Source organism: Phacochoerus africanus, chromosome 1 (genome assembly GCF_016906955.1).
Source record: "Phacochoerus africanus isolate WHEZ1 chromosome 1, ROS_Pafr_v1, whole genome shotgun sequence".
Lineage (NCBI taxonomy): Eukaryota > Metazoa > Chordata > Mammalia > Artiodactyla > Suidae > Phacochoerus > Phacochoerus africanus.
The window spans coordinates 53,422,265-53,448,036 of NC_062544.1; the positions used below are offsets into that span (position 1 = coordinate 53,422,265).

Here is a 25,772-nt window from a genome sequence, read left to right on the forward strand (position 1 = left end):
CTTATTATTTATTTATTTATTTTTTTGTCTTTTTGCCTTTTCTAGGGCCGCTTGCCACGGCATATGGAGGTTCCCAGGCTAGGGGTCGAATCAGAGCTGTAGCTGCTGGCCTATGCCACAGCCACAGCAATTCGGGATCCAAGCTGCGTCTGCCACCTACACCACAGCTCATGGCAATACTGGATCCTTAACCCACTGAGCAAGGCGAGGGTTTGAACCCACATCCTCATAGATACTAGTCGGGTTTATTAATCGCTGAGCCATGACAGGCACTCCTAACTTATTTTATTTTATTACTATTTTTGGCCACAACAACAGCATGTGGAATTTCCTGGGCAGGGAATGAATCTGGGCCAGAAAAGCTTTGGCAACACCAGATCCTTAACTCACTGTGCTGGGCTGGAGATCTGGGCTGGGACTCCAACACGCACCCTGCAGAGACACTCAGGATCCTTAACCTTGCTGTGCTACAGTGGGAACTCTATTACTAACTTATTTTATTTTTATTTTATTTTTAGGGCCACACCTGCAGCATATGGGAGATGTAGGCTATGAGCTGAATCAGAGCTGTAGCTATAGGTCTATACCACAGCCACAGCAACACCAGATCTGAGCTGCATTTGTGACCTACACTGCAGCTTGTGGCAACACCGGATCCTTAACCCCCTGATAGAGGCTAGGGCTTAAACCATTCTCAGGGTTACTAGTTAGGTTCTTAACCTAACTTATTTTAAAATTTACCTTTTTCCTTCTAGAAATTTCTTTATAGGGATATATAAGAGACTAAGGTAGAGAGAGTGCTATTTTGCCAAATCAAGAAAACTTGTTTATAGGACATACCTCTTGATTGCCAGAGGACTAATATTTTATCACTATGCACCAAAAAAGGAGGTATTTCTAGTGAAAATATCTAAGCTATAGGATAAAATAAGTTTGGCACTATAATATATTTTTCACTGAATCATGCAAAAGGACTTGCTGAAATATTTGAGTCTTGTCGTAAAGGTCAACTCCTTTTTTTTTGCCTTTTTAGGGCTGCATCCGAGGCATATGGAAGTTCCCAGGCTAGGGGTCGAATTGGAGCTGTCCCGCCAGCCTACACCACAGCCTCAGATCCGAGCTGAGTCTGCGACCTACACTGCAGCTCACTGAAGTGCCAGATCCTTAACCCACTGAGTGAGGCCAGGTATCGAACCCGCATCCTCATGGATACTAGTTGGGCTCATTACTATTGAGCCACAATGGGAACTCCTAAAAGTTGACTCTTGTGAATCATCGAATTAGAAATTTCTGGGGAATCTGGTCTTGCCAAGACCTATCAGGAAAGTGAAGCCCATGGAAGACAGTAAAACTGCCCACATCACAGAGTAAGTGCTGGGATCGGAGTCCTGATCTCCAAGGAACTGAAGCTGTTGCAAAACAAGTAATTACTGCAGCTGATCTAGCCAGTTTCCACTCATTTTATACACCATCTCCTATCCTAACTGATTGGAGGGAGAGTTTGTCACTGAGGGAAATTTTTGAAGCCATGTGAGTAAAACAAGGGTCTACAGGCTGGATGCATTGGTCTTCCATGTTGACATGGCCTGCTTTCATCTCTGAAACTGAGCCCACCATTCTGTTTCACTTTTGTCAACAAACTGTATTATTCCCACTGACAAAATTGGTCGTAATGTAACATAGCAGAATTTTAAAAATTTTCAATAACTTCATCACCATGTGCGCTTATTGAGAGAGCATGCATGGGAGAACTGTTCCTTCTACCTGGAACAGTTATTTCTCAGGTCATACCTGATCACTCTGCAGGGTTGGCACCTGTGCCTGTCACAGCATGGTACTGTGCTTGCTATTTCCTCAATTTTCATCGAAAGTTTTTTCTGAAAATAGCAAAAGGTGTACTGTCTGTGTTGCTTGCACTGCCATTATAAAACACCACAGACTGGGTGGCTTGGAGAAGAGAAATTTATTACTCACTGTTATGAAATTTATTACTTACTGAGAAGTACAAGATCAAGGTACAGGCTGATTTCATTCTTTTTTTTCTTTTTCCTTATAAGGCTGCACCTGTAGCGTATGGAAGTTCTAGGCCAGGGGTCAAATAGGAGCTGCAGCTATGGCCTACATCACAGCCACGACAACACCAGATCCGAGCTGCATCTGCAACCTATGCTGCAGCTTGTGGCAATGCCAAATCCTTAACCCACTGAGTGAAGCCAGGGATCAAACCCATGTCCTCATGGACACTATGTTGGGTTCTTAACCCACTGAGCCACAATGGGAAATCCTGATTTGGTTCTTGGTAGAGGGAGTAGGGAGAAAGAGAGAGTGAGAGAGCGAGCATAAGCACACATGCAAGTGAGTGCTCTGGGGTCTCTTATTATAAGGACACTAATTCCCTTGGATCAGGGCCCTGCCCTTATGACTGCAGTTAACCTTATTGACTTCCATAAAGGTCCACCTCCAAATACAGTCAGAGTGGGCGTTAGGGCTTCAATATATGAGGTTTTTTGGGGGGTGAGGATGTAAATTAGCTCATAGCATATACTTTTCATCTTTACATTATAGGTTGAGATAGCACATCCTTTGGTTTGTGGAGCTCTTGAAAATTAACTTTCCAATTCCCTTTTTTAACTTTTGCATCATCCCTTATTTTGTCAGGGGGCATATATGTGGGAGAGGAGCTTTCTTAATATTTCTTTCAAATTCTTTTCTTTAAGCCAAAAGAAGTAAGTATCCCCCACCCCATCTTAGTGGCATATGAGTGAACAATGGCTCGAGCAGCCTGGGAGCCAGGGAGGTGTGCTGATGAAGCAGGAGGGATTTGGACTCCCTCAGAGGTTGGATGTTGGAGGCTTGCTGGTATGTGCAGAGGGTCTGTACGTAGAAATCGTCTACTTTCAGGCCTCTGCCCAGTTGTGCACAGAGAGAAGGAATAAAGTATTCAAAGAGTGTGGACATAAAAATATTTTAATGTGGGGGCGTTATCATGGTTGTTTTGATGACTTAATTTTTGTGAATGTTAATTAAACTATCCACAGCACAGAGAAGTGTCCCTTCTGTCCACTAAAGAACCAGTTATCTAGAAGGTTTTCAGTTATGTCACAAGTCCATCCTTCCCCAGAATATCCCACCTCCTCCATGTCTGAAATCCCAACCATTAGTCCCTTCTTTGAGTTTAGTTTTTTTGTTGTTGGTTTTTGTTTGTTTGTTTGTTTTGCTGCACCCGAGGCATGTGGAAGTTCCTGAGCCAGTGATCAATCCCACGCCACAACAGTGGTTTGGGCCATGGCAGTGACAAGGCAGGATCCTTAACCTGCTGAGCCACTAGGAAACTCCAGGTTTAATATTTAAAGGACCCAGTTCAGGTAGAAAATTATTTTCTGTTTGGGATAATATTAACACACCATCGTTAACATCTAAACCTATTCACGCTACTGCTTAACTAGTTAGTTGTTTAGTCTGAATAGGACGTGCTAGACCATAACAATGAGTTTCAAGTGAGGGAACAAGTCAGGAATGTTCAGGAATGTTCAGAGTTATTCCTCTGGCAAAACTGGGTGGAAAGGTATCTGGTGATGGGAGAGATCTACGGAAATCAGGTTTGAAATCACTGGATGGACAAAGCCAATCAAAAGGAGGTGCAAAAAGGAATTCCCCTGTGGCAGAGCAAGTCAAGGATCTGGAGTTGTCACTGCAGTGGCTCTGGTCACTGCTATGGTGTAGGTTTGATCTTTGGCCTGGCAACTTCCACATGCCACAGGCATAGCCCCCCTCTCCCCCCAAAAAAAGGTACAAGGAAACTTTGCATATAGCTCTTCCTACTCTGAAACAAAATTTGAAGTACTCTTGGCTTTTAAAAAGCAATTTACCTGTATGTTGTATTCTTAGCCTAACTCTGGGTTTTTCCTTAGCTAGATAACGTAGTAGATAAAATACTTACAAGAGAGTGGTTTAGAATAAATTCTAAATACAACTTGAACATTTTGCATTGTTATTATATAATCATGACATTGTTATTAATGATAATATTCAGGTTCTACTTACAGCTCACAGTAGAACACAGTTCTGTTTGTTTGTTTTGCTTTTTAGGGCTGTACTTTTGGGCATATGGAGGTTCCCAGGCTAGGGGTCAAATGAGAGCTGCAGTTGCCGGCCTTTGCCACATCCACAGCAATGCAGGATCTGAGCCATGTCTGCAACCTACACCACAGCTCATGGCAACCCCGGTTCCTTAACCCACTGAGGGAGGCCAGAGATGGAATTCGTATCCTCATGGATACTAGTCGGATTTGTTTTGGCTGCGCCATATCGGAAACTCTTTCAGCTGATCTTCTGGCCTGAGTGTTAGCGAAATATATTCATATGCACTGCTAGGCATGGTTTAGATTGATAAACATCTGCAGAGTAGGAACCGGGCCTGTTTCTCTGTCCATAGACAGAAGCGTGCATGATGAATTTTTTTTTAATCCTTAAAGTCCTTCCATATCTAAATCTTTTTTAATTAGGGTATAGATGATTTACAGTAGTGTGTCAATTTCTGCTGTACAGCATAGTGAGCCAGTCATACATATATATACATTCTTTTTCTCATTATCTTCAATCATGTTCTATCCCAAGAGACTGGATAGGGTTCCCTGTGCTGTGCAGTAGCACTATTCACAATAATCATCTGTCTCTCCACAGATGAATGCATTTTATGGCTGAGTAGTATTCCATATATACAGTGGAATACTACTCAGCCATAAAAACGAATGAACTTCTTTTTTTTTTTTGTCTTTTTGCCATTTCTTGGGCTGCTCTCATGGCATATGGAGGTTCCCAGGCTAGGGGTCGAATTGGAGCTATAGCTGCCGGCCTTCGCCAAAGCCACAGCAACATGGGATCCGAGCTGCGTCTGCGACCTATACCACAGCTCACGGCAACGCCGGATCCTTAACCCACTGAGCAAGGCCAGGGATTGAACCTGCAACCTCATGGTTCCTAGTCGGATTCGTTAACCACTGCACCAAAGCGGTAACTCCACGAATGAACTTCTGATGGGTGTTATTTGCTCCCATGCAGGGCACCCTGGCAGAGAGGATCCGTGCAGGTGGGGCAGGTGTTCCTGCATTTTACACCAGCACAGGGTATGGCACCCTGGTGCAAGAAGGAGGGTCCCCGATCAAATACAACAAAGACGGCAGCATTGCCATTGCCAGTAAACCGAGAGAGGTAAGAGCCGGGATATCTCTCTGAGCCTAGGGTTCCAGGTGGAACCATGGGGGAAGCAAGTATAAAGCCACACCTGTGTGGAACAAACACTGTCATTCACTCAGTAACGTAAACACATTAGGTAAAATTTCTAGTGGAATCCTAGCATCTGCTAGTAATTAAAGTCACTTAGAGACAGCAGAATAAATAAATGAGAAAAAGAGAAACTAATCCGTAGAAGATGTGCAAGTCAAAGTGAGTTTCATGGTAGATTTTAAGGCATTTAGGAGCATTTATAGTCACCGATTATGTTTATGTGGAAAAGAGTGTAGATGCTTGATGTATATGATATTAAACTCTGCATGCTTAGGCTCCCCCGGACGTGATTGAAGGGGGAAAAAAAGCCAAAGAAATCACAAGTTTGTCTACAATCTTAAAAAAGCAGGGGGCTGTTATAATCATATAATGGGATTAGAGGGTTCATATTATCTCCTTTTTCCTTCATTTTGTATTCTGGACACACATTAGAGCTGTAGACTGAATAGCTTAGTTTTATTTAAAGAGCTAGATAGGATGGAGTGTTTTTATTCTAGGTAAATTCATTCACATATTAGAAAAGAACTCTAGCTACAGGTATTGGAGATACTTAAGTTTGAGCCCATTTTTAAAATGACACAGGTCAACGTTTCATCATTATATTTTTAGTGTTTTTCCCATCGCCCTGCCCACATCACTCAAGAGAGTTAACAAAGGCTGCAGAAATGCTGAACTTATCTCTAGGGAAGCAAAAACTTGGTAAATCAAGGGCTCTTTTCACCTTTCTGCATTTTGGGATGTTAGCTCTGCACCTCCGTGTTTTGAGGGAAGATAAAGGTCATTGTCCCTGTCCCCTGCTGTCCAGTGTTTGTCTCCAACAGCCTCCTCCATCTGGAGATTTGCCTTCCTGCTTAGGGTGACCTATTTTGACTCAAAGCTTTTGTGAACATTTTTCATATACTATCTGGCTTCTTTCTTTATGGCCTAATTAGGTTTAAAAAGTTTTTGACAATGTAAAAGGCAGAAACCTAATTATTAAAATGGATCTTAGTTAATGTAGATAAAGATGCTGCCCATGGGAGTTCCCGTCATGGCTCAGTGGATAACGAATCTGACTAGGAACCATGAAGTTTTGGGTTCGATCCCTGGCCTTGCCCAGTGGGTTAAGGATCTGGCGTTGCTGTGAGCTGTGGTGTAGGTTGCAGACACGGCTTGGATCCTGCGTTGCTGTGGCTCTGGCGTAGGCCGGTGGCTACAGCTCTGATTCAACCCCTAGCCTGGGAACCTCTATATACCACAGGAGTGGCCCAAGAAGTGGCAGAAAGACAAAAAAAAAAAAAATGCTGCCCAGCAAAATTGGGTGAATGCTTTGAGGGCTTGTGGGAAGTTACAGCATGAATTCATCCTGGGAATATAGGAGAGACTGAATCTGTTCTGAATACCTGGGTTCATAGCAGCCTGGAGTCAGGTGTATGATTTTAGCAGTTTTGTAATTTTGTCTGAATTACCCAGGAGTACAACAAATACTTTTTTTTGTCTTTTTTCTTTTCTTTTTTTTCTGCCCAGACCCACGGTATGTGGAGGTTCCCAGGCTAGGGGTCGAATTGGAGCTGTAGTTGCTTGCCACAGCCACAGCAGTGCAGGATCTGAGCTGCTTTTGCGACCTACACCACAGCTCATGGCCATCACTGAATCCTTAACCCACTGGGCGAGGCCAGGGTTCAAAAACGCATCCTCATGGATACTAGTCAGATTCCATGGATACTAGTCAGATTTGTTTCCACTGAGCCATGACATGAACTCCGACAAATAATTTCTTGAAACCATTCTTGTTAGCTTTTTGTTTTCCTTGAAGTGAATGAATTCCTTAGATCAGTGATAGTGCTTGAGGCCCTTCTCTTTACCAGCACTGGTCTAAGTGCGGTGGAAAAAGGGATCATCTAGACAAGTGCCCTGTATCGGAGGACCCGACAAGGAAGGGATAAGCAACCACGTCACATCAATGCTGGAAATGTTGTGAGCAAAACTCAAGTGGGGTGAAGGCAGTGGATGATGAATGGCCAGGAAGGTGTGTTCTAGGCTGGGCCAGGGAAAATCTTGGAGGAGGTGACATTTGGTAGAGACTTGAGTTAAGATAGAGGAGTGAGCCAGGTGGAGGTGAGGCTTGTGCTCTAGTCAGAAAGAAGGAGAAGGACAGGGTCCTAGGGCAGGCTTGCCTCACGTGTGGACCAGCAAGGCAGTGAGATTGGAACAGAGTAAGGCAGAGAGAGTGTTGGGGTTGGAGATTGAAGAGTGGCCAGATCACATGAATTTGGACTTAGTACTAAGTGTGATGAGAGGACCATAATTTTGAATATGGTGGGAGCGTGATGTAATCTGGGTTATGTTTTGGAAAGATCACTGTGGCTGTTGGGTAGTGAGTTTTTTGGTGGGCACACAAGGACAGAAACAGTGAGAAAAATGAAGAGGCTATTGTATTAATTCAGGTGGGAGTGGAAAGTGGTTTAGACTAAGGTGGTGACAGTGGAGTTTGTGAGAAATAGTTGCAGTTGGGACAGATGTTGACAGTAGAGCCAATAGGATTTAGTGAATAAGAAAAGACAAGAATCAAGTGTGTTGCTTATTGAGATGGGCCAGATGTGGGGGTAATCGAAGAGCTCTGTCTAGGACTTGGTGCATTTGGGATGCTCATTGGCCCCTGAGAGGAGGCTCTCAGCAGGCTGCAGCTCAGCTGCAGAGAGTTGAGAGCTGGGCTAGGAGCTGTGGAGCTGTCAGCCTATGTCATTGAAGTCTGTGGACTAGGTGAGTGGCTGGGGCTGGAGTACAGAGAACACCTCTTCTGCATTTCAGGGTTTAGAAGAGGTCTGACATTTATTATTTGTTTTTTTTATTTTTTTTGGGGGGCTGCCTTCACGGCATATGGAGGTTCCCAGGCTAGGTGTCCAATTGGAGCTGTAGTCACCATCCTACACCATAGCCACAGCAACTTAGGATCTGAGCCACATCTGTGATCGACACCATAGCTCAGGACAATGCTGGATTCTTAACTCACTGAGTGAGGCCAGGCATCAAACCCACATCCTCATGGGTCCTAGTCAGGTTCCTTAACCACTGAGTCACGACGGGAACTCCCAAGGCCTGACATTAAAAGGTTGAAAAGAGGAAAAGGAGCCCCAAATGAGATGGGAGAGAGTGTCCAGTGAGTAAAGAGGAAACCCAGGGAAGTCTGGTGATTTGAAAGATGGGAACTTTCAAAGGAGGGAGTGATCAAGCATGTTAGAGTGGGTCACAGAGGACTGGAAATTAGGATTAGGAAACATGGAGGTCACTAGTGACCTTAAAGGGTGATTTTTCTGGAGGAGAGGATTTTCCAGGAACAGTGAAAATTTGGCTATAGTGGATTCAAGAAAGAACTGAAAGATGTAGAAGTGGAGACTGAAGTGCCAACTCTTTCAAGTGAATATAATAGCTAGTTTGGCAAAACCAATTCCTTCCTTGTTTTAAAATTTTAGAATAGCTAATACTTAGCAACTGATGATGTGTAGGCCCTTCAGGAATTATATGACTGGAGTAGAAAAAAAAAATGCCAATTTTTTTTTTCTGTTTGTGTCCATGGCATGCAGAAATTGCTAGGCGAGGGATCTAATCCTCCTCACAGCAGTGACAACTGCCAGCTCCTCAATCTGCTGCACCACCAGAAACTCCACAAATGCCATTTTTTTTTTCACTTTGCTCTGAGTTAGCATATATCTATATGCATATGTAGTTTTCTAGCTCTGTATATAAAATAATTATCATTACTTGTGATAACTTTGAAATACATTTAGATTCTTAAAAAACTAGATGTATAGCTTATAAATATATTTTATATTAAATATATTATTATTAAATATATAATTAGATCTATATTTATATATTATAAATATATAATTAAATAACAATATATTATTAAATACACTTATTAAATACATTATTACTAAATACATAATTATATTATTAACTATATAATTAGTCTAAATTCACATTACTATAATCTTCATTCATCAGTGATTCCCTAAATTCATTAACCTTTCTAACAGGAAAGTGGGATAATGTCTTTAAGGAAGCTGTTCTCTAGAGAGGATTTCTGTTTTAAACTATAGTTAAAGAAAAGTAACTGTACCTGAACTTTCCACTGGCTCTTTCTAGAAAATGCATGCAATTTTTCCTCTAGGGGGCGCAGTAGGAATGAAAATGGAATTCAGCCTTAAATGGCTCCTATCCTTTGTGGTGATGGAAACCGTTATTGACATTGTTTCTCCTCTTCTTTGCTTCAGTTTCCAGTGCTAAGTCCCCATGAAGAAAAAAGGAACAAAATGCCACGGTGTAGTTTTGCTTCATGCCTCTTCTCCCCTCCCTTCCCATTTGGAGTAGAATTAAAAGTCAATAAACATACAAAAATCAATAGCAGTCCTTTAGGCCAGCAATGACAGAAAAGAAGTTGTAATAGAATAAAATATAACATTCCCAGTACCATTGAAAACAAAGCACCTGTGAATGAACCTAAGAAAAAAATTTACAAAGCTATTTTCTGGGAAATTATGGAAATATTGAAGGAACTAAAAGACTTCAAAATATGTAGTCCTAGATTATGCTCATGGATGGGAGATATGGCATGTCAGTTCTTTCCAAATTAGTCTACAAATTTTTGGAATTCCAATTAAAATCTCAGCAGATGATTAGTTGGGAGAGAGAATGGATTTTCTACCACTATTTTAGGTAGAAAAACAATGCATTGCTTACTTCACACAGCTTACATAGTTTTTTCTGGGGTGGGGAGGGAAAGGGTATTTTTCATGTTCAATGTATAACTTTTTCACACAAATATTAAAGTGAGTGCTAAGAAACACAGTCTGTGCCTTAAGCTTGCAGAACTTTCAGTTCCTCAAATTTCCCAAGCTCCCTCTTGCCGTGGAGACTTGGCACATGGATCTCAGCGCATGCTTCCCTCAGTGCCCTCTTTGCTGCTTTGACCAAGTCCTGGTCATCTACATGATTAATCCTTGAAGTCTCAATTTAGATCTTCTCCCTCTGAAACCCTTCCTTCACTGGGCTTGTATCCTTGTTATCTGCCTCTGTCAGAGCAGACCTGTGCAGATTCTGACAATGCCCTCTTTGTCTTCTGCAGGTGAGGGAATTTAATGGTCAGCACTTTATTTTGGAGGAAGCAATCAGAGGGGATTTTGCTTTGGTGAAAGCCTGGAAGGCAGACCGAGCTGGAAACGTGATTTTCAGGTAGTATGGTGGTTTTAAAAAAAATGTTAAATGTAATGCACCTCAGCAATTTTATATTTCTGAAATTATGATTGCAAAATGGATGTCTTGATGTGTTTGATCTTTAAAGATTTACTTATTTATGTTTTTTTAGGGCTGTACCTGTGGCATTTGGAGGTTCCCAGGCTAGGGGTTGAATTGGAGCTACAGCTGCCAGCCTACAACACAGCCACAGCAATGCTGGGTCCGAGCTGGATCTGCAACCTACACCACAGCTCACCACAACGCTGGATCCTTAACCCACTGAGCTAGGCCAGTGATCAAACCCATGTCCTCATGGATCCTAGCTGGGTTTGTACTGCTGAACCACAACGGGAACTCCTATTTTTATTTCTGAAGATGCTGTATGACACTAATTTTTTTTTTCTTTTTGCTATTTCTTGGGCCGCTCCCTCGGCGCATGGAGATTCCCAGGCTAGGGGTCGAATCGGAGCTGTAGCCACCGGCCTACGCCAGAGCCACAGCAACGCGGGATCCGAGCCCTGTCTGCAACCTACATCACAGCTCATGGCAACGCCGGATTGTTAACCCACTGAGCAAGGGCAGGGACTGAACCCGCAACCTCATGGTTCCTAGTCGGATTCGTTAACCATTGCGCCACGATGGGAACTCCTGACACTAATATTGTATTTGATTTCTTGAAATCAGCCAGTTTTTGAAGTTATAACTAATTGTGGCAACTAGAGAGGACATTTTGCTTGATGTCTACCTTATTTGACACCTTGGTGAAATGTTTGCCACGCTTAGTATTTTTTTTTTTTAAAGATTAATGAAATTGTATAGTAGCAAATGGAAATGAATTATTTAAAGTAATCCCATGAGTTTATCCTGTGCTTTATTACTTGTTATCCAAAGATAGTACAAGGGCTGTTCTGAGCACAAGCTTCATGCTTGTGATTTCTGCTCAGTAGCCACTGAGCTTTGATGTGAAATGAGAGTGCTTGTTGCCAGTGGTCAGGTGGCCTAGATTCCTAAGATACTGACTTCTGGGCTGACCTTCACTTTCAGAGGGACAACTGGCACAGAAGTCTGTCTAGGCCATTGTTAAATTGGGAGAGTCCTAGATGCCTTCACCCCAGGCCACTCTGCCTTTAGAGCTTTTAAGGCTGGACATCTGGTGGAGCCCGACATGGTAACTTGTGAAGGTCCACAAGGACTCACCTACCCTTGAATCCAAGTGACAGAAACATTGGTGGCACAGATGCTAAGACATAACTGTGACTTATTTCCCTTTGCCAAAGAATTTTCCTTCTCAATTTCTACTCTCATAAACAAAAATGCATTTTAATTTTTATGATCAGAGGAAGTGCACTGCTTTAGGAACTTGGGAATGCAAAACCATCAGCAAAATCAGCCCCTTCTTAAAATTTTTACACCTCAGGGTTTTACTTGAAAAAATTTCATTAGAACTTGGATCTCCAGCATGATCTTTATAAGTGACTCACGAATGACCCATGAATGTTTCATATTCTCTTTAATAGAGAATATAATGATTATACATTCTCATATAAAGCACTTTCTCTGTAATATTTTAACAAGAGCAAATTCAGTTAAATATCTAACTAGAGAAACAAAGTGGCATCTCAGTTAAAAGATTTAGAGAAATTAGTTTTAGAGTAGATTTATTAATATCTGCTTTATGTTTCTGTGTATACTCTTTATATTGAATATAAAAAAAAGACCCTCTTTCTCTTAATGCTCTAAAAACTATGCAATTGAATGAAGTGGCCATCACATTTTTATTTATAAAATAGCTATAAAACTTATGTAAAATATGGTACATTCTTTTAAAAAGATGCACAGAGCCCTATACAGAAATTATTTTAATCTGTGATTAAACCAGAGAGAGATGCTTCTTATTTTTGGCCTTCTTTTCCCACTTCCTTATTCCCTAACCCCCTAATGTAGGAAAAGTGCAAGAAATTTCAACCTGCCGATGTGCAAAGCTGCGGAAACCACAGTGGTGGAGGTAAGAGAAGAGGTCTTACTTTTGATTTCCAGATGTTGAATTTTAAACTTGATGCTATGTATTAGCTCAAGAAAACACAGTTCATTTGTTTTCAGGACAAACTATAACCACATTTTCATTTTGGATGTCGAAGGATTGTATTTAAATGTATTATATGGAGTTCCCGTCGTGGCTAAGTGGTTAACGAATCCGACTAGGAACCATGAGGTTGAGGGTTCGATTCCTGGCCTCGCTCAGTGGATTAAGGATCTGGCATTGCCGTGAGCTGTGGTGTAGGTTGTAGACGTGGCTCAGATTCCTTGTTGTTGTGGCTGTGGCATAGGCCAGCAGCTACAGCTCCTATTAGACCCCTAGCCTGGGAATCTCCATATGCCACAGGAGCGGCCCTAGAAAAGACAAAAATAAATAAATAAATAAATAAATAAATGTATTATAGTTGAGGTGTTGTGGGAACATGCACTTTCTGGTTAGCTAGGGTCTTACTAGAATGCTATCTTTGTGAATCAAGCTTTGAGGCTGACCAGCTCATAAAAGTCCTTTGGTACTTGAGTGAAAATGGACCTTCTTGGGTAAAGTCACAAGTTGATTTTTCATATACAGAATCCCAGGAAGATAGTAAGTTGTATCAGAAGTTTTTTTTATCTCACTGTGTTAGATACCGTGGATCCCCTAATGTGGCACCAGTCATTGCTTTGATGTGGTTCTATTTAGAAGAGTTGAATTAAGACACAAACTGACTCTCCTTTGGTCATTCATTTCAGGGTTTGGGAGAGACTTGAATAATTCTAGAACCTTACTTTGAACTTTAAAGCTCTGGGACAGAAATAGGTGTTTTTACCAGAACCTTGTCATTTTGTTTATACGTATTTGAACTTAAAAGGAGAGTTCAAAATGATACTTATCTTGAGGCTTTGAGGATCACTTTGGGACCAGATTTTCATGGGCTTTTGTGATAGCTTTCCCATGGGAGGGCTTTATAGGAACCCCCCTTAGGATTTGGAAATAAGACTACCATGTTCCTTTTTTTTTTTGGCATGTGGAGGTTCCTTGGCCAGAAATCACACCTTCGCCGCAGCAGCAACCCGAGCCACAGCAGTGACAACACTGGATCCTTAACCTGCTGAGCCACCAGAGAAGTCTGAGACTACATGTGTTTGATTTTTCTTGTGATGGTAGTAGTATTTCTGGCATCTTTTGATTCCTCCATATGCTTGGCCAAGATGGGATTTCATGGAGGCAGTGCTGCTCTATTTTTTAAATAATCAAATGTTAGAATTTTGCTTCTTAGAAAGTGTAGTGTATTATTTTTAAAGTGTTGGCGGGTGTGGTACTTTCAACCCTGGCCTGGTGGTGTCCTTTGCAATGGCTTCAGTATGTTTTCTGCATTTAAAATGGATAATATGGTTTAATCTCTCCATGCAGTCTTTTTTTTTTTTTAATCAAATCATGACCTGTCCATTGCATATATTTGACATTACTGAAGAGAAGGCTTAAAATAAGTGGTAGTTTAATACCCTCTATTGATTTTACGTACTTCTGTAAAACTGCCACAAACCAGTATTTTTTTCTCTGGGTAATATGAATTGTCCTGGATGAAGTTCTTTTTTTTTTTCCCCCTTTTATAATCTGGTTTTTTTTTTTTTTTTTGTCTTTTGTCTTTTTTTGTTGTTGTTGTTGTTGTTGCTATTTCTTGGGCTGCTCCCGCGGCATATGGAGGTTCCCAGGCTAGGGGTTGAATGGGAGCTGTAGCCACCGGCCTACGCCAGAGCCACAGCAACTCGGGATCCGAGCCGCGTCTGCAACCTACACCACAGCTCACGGCAACGCCGGATCGTTAACCCACTGAGCAAGGGCAGGGACCGAACCCTCAACCTCATGGTTCCTAGTTGGATTCGTTAACCACTACGCCACTACGGGAACTCCTATAATCTGGTTCTTTTCAGCCAATCTTATCTCTTCCAAAAGCAGAAAGTGACTGTCTACGGTCTGAAAAATAGCGTAGCTGTTAGAGAAGAGCGGTCCTCTTTTGGCCTAAGGGTAGGGGAGATGAAAGCCTTTCGCTGAGCCTGCCAACATAATAAAGGCTGCCCTTCTGTGACCAAGAACAGACAGCTCTGGTTCACAGCAGTCTATCCCATTAGACCAGACCTACATCAGGATCCCTGACAATGCCGTACTGCCGATGGTGCCTCCCAATTGATGATACCTGCGTTGTCTAATATGGTAGCCACCAGCCACATGGGACTATTACAACTTAAATTAAGTAGAATTAAGTAAAGTTAAGAAGTCATTTTCTCTTCCACAGCTGCATATGCTGGTGACTACTGTATTGATCAACATAAAGAACCTTATCACACTGTAGAAAGTTTAATTGGACAGAGCTTCATTAGAAGGAGCAAGATGAAATCTTAATTGTCATTCTAGTTGAGGAATATAAGTGAAACAACTGTTTTACAATAGATTACTTGTAAACCTGCCCCCTCTGCATACTCTTAGTAAAGAGGTCCACATGCCCTTAGGGTGGATTATAAGATCTGTGCTCTTGGAAGTAGAAAATAATTTGGAATTGGGATGATGAGTAGATTAAGTATTTTCTGATATGAAAAATGTATCTGGACTGTGAGTTTTGTATTATTTTGAGTCTAATGAGCACCTCAGATCTCTAGCTCCTCTGTCCATGCACTTAGTTATCTACATTGGCCTTCAGGACTCTGTCATTCTTTTCCTTTAGCCCTGTCCTGCTTTATTTTATGGTGGTCCTTGTGAGATGGATGATTATGAGCTAGTTTAAGAGAAATATTCAGAGAGTATAAATTACCTGCATATTTTCCTACCTGTTAAATATTAATATCAATAGCTACTATTATTTATTATGTATTAGTCACTGCTGTCATTTTATGGATTTTATTATTATTATTATTTTTATTTTTTTGTCTTTTTAGGGCTACACTCATGGCATATGGAAGTTCCCAGGCCAGGGGTGGAATTGGAGCTGCAGCTGCCGGCCTACAGCACAGCCACAGCAATGCTGGATCCGAGCTGGATCTGCAACCTACACCACAACTCATGGCCACACCAGATCCTTAAGTCACTGAGAGGGGCCAGGGTTCGAACCTGCATTCTCATGGATACTGGCCGGGTTTGTTACTGCTGATCCACAATGGGAACTCCTGTTATCCTTATATTATATTGAGGACTTTAAAGCACAGAGAACTTAGGTTATATACCTGATGTCATACACGTTGGTGGAGCTAGGATAGAACCGTAGAAAGATGGATTCCAGGATGTCTGCCCTTTTCCAGTATTTTATGAAATACTCTCAAATCATCAAGAATGGATGATGTTTCAAAATCTTGAAAGGTGTTAAATCTCCAGAAGTGGTCAGTTTCAATGCTAAACATTAGACTCAAGCAGATAAGGAGTTTGAGGTCAAAATATTCCTCTAAACCTAGCTTTCCTTGCAAGTTTTTCTACTTGTCTTTTTGCCTCCAGTACCATCTACCTCCAAGACGGCATTGAGAAGAGCATCCTTCTGTAATCAATAGCCCTGTGGATTCATTCAGTCTTCTTTTTAGACTCTGTTCATTCTATTGTGTAGCCTCTGAACAGTGCAGCTTTTCTTAACCCTGAACATGGTGATTGAACATCTATTCTAGCGCTGCAGTATCTTAAGCAGTGGGAGCTATAACGGTGACTACACCCTACATTTCTAACAAAGACTTTTTTTTAGAAGTCTTAGCTCATCTCCTTTCTCTTATAGATGAGGACATGGCGGACTTTTCAGCAATTGGATCTGGGTTAGAGCCTATCTTCTAAAGCTCCACTCCACTCCTTGGTGCTGCACCTTTTCAACCTTTCTCTCTGTTTACCTCCTATAACTTGAGTTTTAAGGGGGAAGGGGATAGAACTAAACATATGTAAAATATTAATGATCATTCCCTTAGATGTCTTAAATTTTTTTTGACTTAGAAGCAGGGTGGCAAAGGGACATACAAGCTGTCTCTTGCTTTTTTTTTTTTTTTTTTTGTCTTTTTAGGGCCTCACCTGAGATATATGGAGTTTCCCAGGCTAGGGGTCGAATTGGAGCTGTAGCTGCTGGCCTACACCACAGCCGCAGCAACACCAGATCTGAGCCACATCTGCAACCTATACCACAGCACATGGCAATGCCAGATCCTTAACCCACTGAACAAGGCCAGGAATCAAACCTGTGTCCTCATGGATGCTAGTCAGATTTGTTTCCACTGAGCCACGATGGGAACTCCATCTCTTGCTTTTTTGATTCATGGTTTTTCCTCTAATTGGCAGGAAGTAAACTGGTGTGTTTGCCTTTAATTGAAGAGACTATCACATTTGCCCTTGACATGAATTATTTCTGGTTTCTCTAAAAGTGGGACATTCTTCCTTTTGGGAAAGGTTTTGCCTTCAGATGTGTTCTAAACAAACTTAAGAGTTGTGGAAAACCAAAGAGGTGATTGATTATGCCTGTTTTCCTCTTTAACAAAACTGTTATGAATATTGCATTTGCATTTCTTAAAACCTGCATCCATTTGCATATTTCACTACAAAGTTGTGACATGGTGAATGCTGGCTGTCTCTGTCCCCCTCTCTTAAGGAACTAGGGGTAGTCTCTGGGGAAAATTGTGCAAGTGGGTGCACGTATTGGCACATATGCCAGAAAGACATTTCTCTTTTTAGGCCGGACAGTGTTATTTCTGGACTCCTCTTTGAGTGGGTGAAGTCTTCCCTGACAAACCTTACAAGTTTAACTGCAAAACCAGCCAGGGATTAACTCCTGACATTGCAGTCCATGTGTATACAGAGTAGCAGGCTATGGTGTCTTTTGAGTGGAACACCTTTGGCTTTTGTGGGGGTTTTTTAAAGCTTCAACTTTCTGTGAGCCCCTCAGCCAGTCTCCTGGGTGCATATTCCACCAGCCTGGGTTTCTCTGGGAAGTGCCTTGTCTCCTCTCTACATTTTTGAAAAAGCAATTTATAATAGGAAACCCAGGGGGAGGGGCAGGAGCACTTCACTCAGGAGATTGTTGATGCTCTGTCTCCTGCAAGCAGCCTGGCATGCCTGTGCTGTCAGGAAAGGTCATCTGACTCAGCCACCAAAGGCTGGTGAGGCTGCCTGTGACCAAAATAACCCAGCTGGTTTTGTCAGGCATGTGCCCTGGGTGGTGTTAGAAGATGGCAAGGTTTACACAAGACCTCTTCAGTTATTTTTGCTCACTTCAGCTTTACGTTAAAACAAATATATTCATTATCACGACTTCAATTAAGTTATTTTTGTTAAGTTTATATTATGGTTTATATTATTTATATATTTGCTGATGAATTGTTTATATTACATGATATTTGATGCATACAAGTATTATATACATGAAACCTGTGTGGGTTATGATACACAGTCATAAATGGAACACCTGTGAGCCCACGTAAGGTAAGGATTAGAGGTCTGCTTATTCTCATTTTCATCTGCCTGCCTTTCCTTCAGAAAGAGCCACTATCAGGAATATTGTGGCTATCAATCCCTTTCAAAGTCATAAGGAATATGTCCATAGGGAAAATGATTTTCCAAGGTGACAGCCCAAGATTTTTTGTTTAGAAGAGACAGCATTGGGAACTGTGACTTCTGTGTTCTGTCCTGGGGCCTGGCATATGCCCTATCTCCTTAGGAAGTTAACTAGAGGAAAAGATTAGGGGTACATCTGCCATCCTGCCAAGGAAACATGTATTGTTTCTGATTGGTGGATGAGGAAAGGTGAAGACCACAGATTAAATAATATTAACAAATTTTGCCTTTAATGTTTATTGTGAAGGATAATGGACATAGACATCAGTAAACAGAGGAGTTAATGAGCCCATCTCCCGTGACTATTGTCATGATCACTCCTGCTTCATATCTTCTTGTGTTATTTTGAAACAATATTATACAATATTATAATTGAAACAGTGATATCCCTCAGGAGCCTACATTAGGATGCTCAATATAAGACAGTAGGTACAATAAGTGAAATACATAGTATATTGTATATTAATAAATGTTGAGATAAAACACGGAAAAGGATTTGAAATATCAAAAGGAGAAACTGGGAAGTTCCCATTGTGGTGCAGTGGAAATGAATCCGACTAGTATCCCTGAGGATGTGAGTTCGATCCCTGGCCTCATTAAGTGAGTCGGGGATCCAGCACTGCCCAGCGTAAGCTGTGGTGTAGGTCGCAGATGTGGTTTGGATCCCTCCTTGCTGTGGCTGTGGCGTAGGCCGGTGGCTACAGCTCCAATTGGATTCCCAGCCTGGGAACTTCCATATGCCTTGGGTGCAGCCCTAAAAAGCAAAAAAAAAAAAAAAAAAAAAAAAAAAAGGAGAAACTGAAATTTGTGATGGCATAGTCAGTAACAAGAGGCCTCACTGAGATGACTTTTGAGTAGAGACCTTGACAAGTGAGGACACTGGCTCTGCAGCTTCCTGAGGGGGACAGGCTGGGTGGAAGGAGGAGCAGGTGGAAGGCCCAGGTGGTGCTTTCCTGGTGGGCTTGAAAGCTGGGGAGGACAAGCTCCCCTTTCTGCAGTGCAAGGCGATGGGCCAGGGAGTCACGCGTGAGGGTCAATGTCTTGACAAGTAATGGCAATATCCTCCTCTAAGCCTGTGTGAAGAATGATCTCTACTTTTAATTCACTTTGTAATAGTCCCCAAGATGATTAGGCCTAAATGTGACTTTAAAACTCCGAGGTGAATGGAGAAGGTGATACGGGGATTGGCATCTCCTGGCTTTTGGGGCTCTTTGACTCTGTTTGGAGAACTGTGTTGTCATCTCATGAATTACCTTTGCTGAGGTAATCAAACTGGTAATTAGCTCACTTTACACTGGAAGGTGGGAACACAATGGGTTTTAACCACTCAACTTAATTCAGTGGATCCTGTGAACATTTGTTCTCTATCAAGCAGCACAATTAGTGTATTGGTGTTTTCGAGACTGGTTGTCTTCTGTCCTGCTTTAGAAAAAATGAACCTGCCCAAGAGATAAACATAATTCCTTTCATCTTAAATTGCTTTTATTCTTCATCTTAGATTGCTACTCCCCCCCCCCTTTTTTTTGTCTTTTTGCCTTTTCTGGGGCTGCTCCCGTGGCGTATGGAGGTTCTCAGGCTCGGGGTCAAATCAGAGCTGTAGCTGCCATCCTACGCCAGAGCCACAGCAACGCGGAATCCGAGCCCCGAGCCGCGTCTGCAACCTACACCACAGCTCACGGCAACACCAGATCCTTAACCCACTGAGCAAGGGCAGAGATGGAACCCTCAACCTCATGGTTCCTAGTCGGATTCATTAACCACTGAGCCACAATGGGAACTCCAACTTCCTTTTGATATTATAGAGAAACTCATATTTTCCCAAGAGACAGTAAAAAGAATAAAAAATAGGTATAAAGAGGAAAAACTCTAGTCGTGAAAAACTTCATTAGACCAATTCAGTGTCAGGCACACACATCCATACACAGGCAGCTACTGCTCACATAAGCGTGGAATTCATTCACATGTGCAAGTCTCTGATTGACATGTAGAGACATGATATTTATGAGAACTTGGCTGAAATGTCAAATTTGACACTCACTGTGTGAAGCATAATATGGTAAATGCCCTTCAGTGCACTTTAAATATTTATTGGGTAATGCTCACTGCTTCTCTTAGTTAGCTGGAAGAACAAAGATAGCAAGAACATGTTTAATCCAACCTTCTTTACTTCACTCACATGCACCAGTTGAGTTGAACATTCAACACAAGTTATTAAAAAAAAAAAAAGCTGGTAAGAGAGCTATTTGATATAATACAAAAAGGCCTCTTCCCACCAAGTCCCCATGAATCCTTGGAACTTGACATCCTGAGGCATAAAGTCACCTTCCCAATTGTTAACTTTTGGGAAGGATGTGCCAAGCTATGGATATTGTTTACAATGATTGATTTTTAAGCCTCTTAAATTATGTAATATCCTTAGTTTACGTTTCTTTCTCTTATAATTTTTCAGTATAAGATCTTATTCATGCTTTTGGATTTAGTTTAAAAAAATTGCTAAATCACTCTGAAAGAGATATCTATAAATTCTTAATGCTATAAATTTAGCCATATATACATTACTTTGACAGATGATAATGTTCTTATATAACTAAACTAAATGAACTGATTGATTCTACTTATTTTAAAGTATTAAGGTATTTAAAGACCATTCATTTCCTTGAATTTTCATAAAATGGAGCATTGATTGAAAATATTTAAATGCTAATGAAGATGTATTTAGTGAAGACATTGTAGTTGAATATTTTGACAAAGTAATCTTCTCAATAATAGAATCACTATTATGTTATTATTTGCTGTTTCTACCAAGGAAGCAGTAAATAGAAAAAAACCCATGAAGTTGGTGAATGCCTGATATTAACTTTACTGCATTTTGGGGCATACTCTTGTAGATTACTAAATAGAATTCTTAGCCTAATGACCATTTATATCCAAAAAGAATAGCAGAATAGAAATACGGTTTATTGATGATAAAAATATATTAAATCAAGTGCTAATCCTGACGTTTTATTTCTTGTTGCTCGGTAACAATGTAGCAACTATGTAAGAGTTCCATTATCTCAGCTACAATGGACTTCATTGCATTGTGGGTTAGAAATACCAATTACAGCAAGTCATTTGTATGTCATTATCCTTACAAAATTTTGGTGCTATTTTTTATTGTGAGTGCAGAGATCCTAAAAGAAAGTCATTTTAATAACACATCTCTCCTTTTTTGATGAAATGGTGAATTTTATTCTAGCTATTTTTGGCTTTTTGGCTTTGTGTCTATAAATAATTTTTGAGGCTTCACAAATATGTGTTTTATCAGTCTGCCTTGTATAAACCTGGGCTTTTGAATTTCATTGTAAATATGTGCATTCTAAGTGATGCTCTTTATTAGTTCTTAGTGAACATCTTTTATCCCTGACACCTATGGAAGGGAGAAAAAATATCTGGGCAGAATTTTTCTCTCATAAAAATAGGCCATAGTCCTCATCCCTCTCTAATATATAGCATACCTAGTTTTCGAACTTGCTTTAGAGAAAGGAAACCTGTTGAACCAGTATGATTTGTTTTGAGTGAAAGCCTGGTTCATGTTGTATGTACTTACATGTTCTACATACTTTTAGTTAACGATTGTTATTTACAACACAGGTTGATAAACTACAAGCCCTGGCCTGGGGCTTTTGTACTGCCAAGAATTAAGAATTTTTAATATCTTGAAAGGGTTGCTTAAAAAAAAAAAAAAAAAAAAAGGCAAGAGTTCCTCTCGTGGCTCAGCAGAAATGAATCTAACTAGCATCCATGAGAACACAAGTTCAAGCCCTGGCCTTGCTCAGTGGGTTAAGGATCCGGTGTTGCCGTGAGCTGTGGTATAGAACACAAACACAATTCAGATCTGGTGTTGCTGTGGCTCTGGCCACAGCTACAGCTCCAATTAGACCCCTAACCTGGGATCCTCCATATGCCTCGGGCAGGGCCCTAAAAAGACAAAAAAAAAAAAAAAAGGACAATACATGATGAGACAGTATGGAGCCTGTAAAGCCTGAATATATTGTCACTAAGTATTATTTTTTTAAAAGGACCAATGAACTTAAGTAGACCTGAAATAAAATAATGCTAACTGGTTTGAAGAGAATCAGCGAAATATTAAATTGAATAATCTAAATTTGTGTAGAAGTAGTGAAATGATTTTGCAATTTGGTCAGCCTATTTTGGGGACAACCATGAAGAAAGGAAGATTATATACAGCAACTTGTTTTATCTTGCCACAGTTTTTACAATTTCTTTTAATATCTCAAGGCCTTTGTCAATAAATCTGACTTTAATAATGTTGTGTATTGATGGCCTCATTTTATTGGAAGCATTTTGCCTCTCCTTGCCCAGTAGACTTATACTCGAGGACTAGTTTCTTAGGGATTAATGCATAGCCAAGTGAATGTCAGTGGCCTGGAATGATGGGGTGAGGACTTCTGTAGCCTGAGCTGGGTCCAGCATGCAGCTGTAGCTCCTGCCTGGCCGAGTTTCCAGGAGCTGCAGAAATGGCCCAGAGTTGGAGTTATCCTTTGTTCCTGGGGTTTGGAAGGGCCTTGTAGCCCTATGCCCCTGCATCCTGGAGGGAGGGCAAGAAAGAATTGTGGACAGACTTGGGGTAAGGAGAGGCTGGCTTTCTCAGCCTTCCAAACCAGGGCTTTTAGCTTCCTATTTTCTTTGGTCAGAATGTAGTTGTAAGAGTTATTGGGTTATTTCTTTTTTTATATATATATAATGATTTTTATTTTTATTTTTTCATTATAGCTGGTTTACAGTGTTCTGTCAATTTTCTACTGTACAGCATGGTGACGCAGTTACGCATACATGTATAGATTCTTTTTTCTCACATTATCATGCTCCATCATAAATGACTAGATATAGTTCCCAGGCCTACGCAGCAGGATCTCATTGCTTGCTATTGGTAAGGTAAAGCCTGAAGCCAGGACATTAACAAGCTTTCTTATCTGGCCCCAGTCCTCTGAAGCAATGGAAAAGGCTCCAACCAGCCAAAATGTATTCTGGTGATGCAGACAAAAGTCAATTATTTTAGCTAGATTCGCTTAATTCCTCTTTCTTGTAAGCAAAGGCCCAGAAAACCTCATGCTTGAGCACCATTTCTGCATTAGCATGTCTTTTATATTACCTTATGTTTGTAATGCTTTGTTTTCCAAGTACTTTCACTTATGTTATCTCACTTGATTACCAGGTGAGGTAGGAGGAGAAGCAGTTTTATTATAGTATTATAAATGAAAAAAACTGAGACAAAGATAAGTTTCTGGGAATATATCACTAGGAAGTTGAATAGCTTAATGAAAAGGACATTTGAAAGACTCGATTACAGTATATAAAATAGAAAACCAACAAGGACTTATTGTATCACACAGGGAACTATACTCCATATATTGTAATAACCTATAAGGGAAAAGAACCGAAAAAAAATAGATGAAGAATCGAATCACTGTGCTGTACACCTGAAACTAACAAATTTGTAAATCAACTATACTTCAATAAAAATGGATTATAAAAAAAAAAAAAAAGATTGAAGGGAGTTCCCATCGTGGCTCAGGGGAAATGAATCTGACTAGGAACCATGAGGTTGCGGGTTTGCTCAGTGCAAGGATCTGGCGTTGCTGTGAGCTGTGGTACAGATTGCAGAAGTGGCTTGGATCTGATGTTGCTGTGGCTGTGGTGTAGACTGACAGCTGTAGCTCTGATTGGACCCCTAGTCTGGGAACCTCCTTATGCCATGGGTGCAACCCTAAAAAGCCAAAAAAAAAAAAAAGATAAACAGAAAAATCAGGCATTAAAAACAAACAAACAAACAAAAAACTGTGTTTAAGTCCTCAGTGTCCATTTTCCTTCTGTCACTGCCCTTCCATGACAACCCCAAGGCTTTATTTCTGACACTAAACAATAAGGAGAATTGTGATTCTAAAAATGTCTGTGTTGATAAATGGGCTTTTATGGGAACTTGCACTTTATTTTAAATGCAAATGAAAGGGTCATAATTTTAGCTTAGGTGCTGTCTGTAGAATGGATTTTATGGAGACATGAAGGGAGGCAGGGTGGCCAGTGAGGAGACTGCTGCAGTGGTCCAGGCTTGAGTGGTGGAGTAGAGGTGGGGAGAGCTGGTGGTATTGAGGTATATAGTGTTTTGGAAGAGGAGCCTTATCAGACTCACTGATGCCTAGCATGTGGAATGCAGGCGTGAGGTAAAAGCAGAGATGCAAATGATTCCCAGCTGACATGAGCAAAGGTGTCACCTACTGAGCTGAGGAAAGCTGGGAAGATCAGCTTTTGGGAGAAGGAGTAACAGGGCCCTTGCTGGGACAGATTGGCTTTTTTAGGCATTCAAGTGGTGATGATGTAGGTTGTGTTGAAGTCATGGAATGGAAAAGACCACTTAGGGACAAAGTCCTGCAACCAAGCCCTAAGAGTCTCAGTACATTTCTTTGTCTTTTTGTGGACAGTATCTGAGATTAAGAATCACATCTTTGCCTCTCATTGGCATTGTGACCTTGGACAAATTACTTTAAAATTCCTAGCTTCTTTATAGCATCTCCTGTTTACTTCCCTGTTTCACAGGTCTGTTTTGAGCATCAGTGGGTTCAGGCATTTGGGTGTGTTTTCTAAAGCTTCGAAGTGCTGTGTTCGCACCTTGATCCCTCCTGCTTCTTTGATTAATGAACCTCAGATGACTGTTCTCACTGGCCTGGTGACAGTGACTGTGGAACTATCCTGTGGATGGCAGCTGGCAAGGCACACCCTGCCTCTCCATTCTCTGTCTTTGAGAATTCTTGAGATCCAAGGGAATGAAAATGCCTTAAATTTCTACAATTGTAGTGCATTATCACAAAACTAACCTATATTGGTTTTTTTTTTGTTTGTTTGTTTTTTTGTCTTTTGTTGTTGTTGTTGCTATTTCTTGGGCCACACCCGCGGCATATGGAGGTTCCCAGGCTAGGGGTTGAATGGGAGCTGTAGCCACCGGCCTACGCCAGAGCCACAGCAACGCGGGATCCGAGCGAGCTGCGTCTGCAACCTACACCACAGCTCACGGCAACGCCGGATCGTTAACCCACTGAGCAAGGGCAGGGACCGAACCCGCAACCTCATGGTTCCTAGTCGGATTCGTTAACCACTGCGCCACAACGGGAACTCCCTATAGTGTTTTTAAAATATATTGTTAGCTTTAATCGGCAGTAAATTACCAGATATCAACAAATGGTAATGAAGATATAACCATTCACAATCTACGGGATGCCGCAAAAGCAGTGCTTAGAGGGAAATTCATAGTGATACAGTCCTTTCTCAAAAAAGAAGAAAAATCTCAAATTGACAACTTAACACACCACCTCAATGAATTAGAAAAAGAAGAACAAACAAAACCTAAAGTCAGCTGAAGGAAAGAAGTCATAAAGGTCAGAGAGGAAATCAATAAAATAGAGATTCAAAAAAAAAAAAAGAAAAAAATCAATAAAACCTGATGTTGAAAGCTCATCAAAATCAGCCTAAAATAGGTTGACCTCTTACATCAAGCAAACGCAATGATGACTTTTAAGGGGAACATGATGACCCCCTTGAAGAAAGGGAGATTCTTAGAAATCTCGCATTTTATTAGCTTCAATTGCATAGTCAAAAATTGATGACCTCTCTCTGCTTTCATATTTTATTT

At 41.0% G+C, this 25,772-nt stretch overlaps 1 protein-coding gene across 3 annotated transcripts in view; it reads left to right on the forward strand.

Annotated features, from left to right (window-relative positions):
* Positions 1–25,772, forward strand: part of OXCT1 (3-oxoacid CoA-transferase 1) — a 154,580-nt gene that overhangs the window by 20,850 nt on the left and 107,958 nt on the right. For all 3 annotated transcript variants that reach the window (XM_047766433.1, XM_047766441.1, XM_047766450.1), the window contains exons 5-7: positions 5,062–5,211; positions 10,394–10,500; positions 12,448–12,508. In XM_047766433.1, coding sequence (XP_047622389.1) covers positions 5,062–5,211; positions 10,394–10,500; positions 12,448–12,508 — 318 coding nt within the window. The remainder of the gene's footprint in view (positions 1–5,061; positions 5,212–10,393; positions 10,501–12,447; positions 12,509–25,772) is intronic.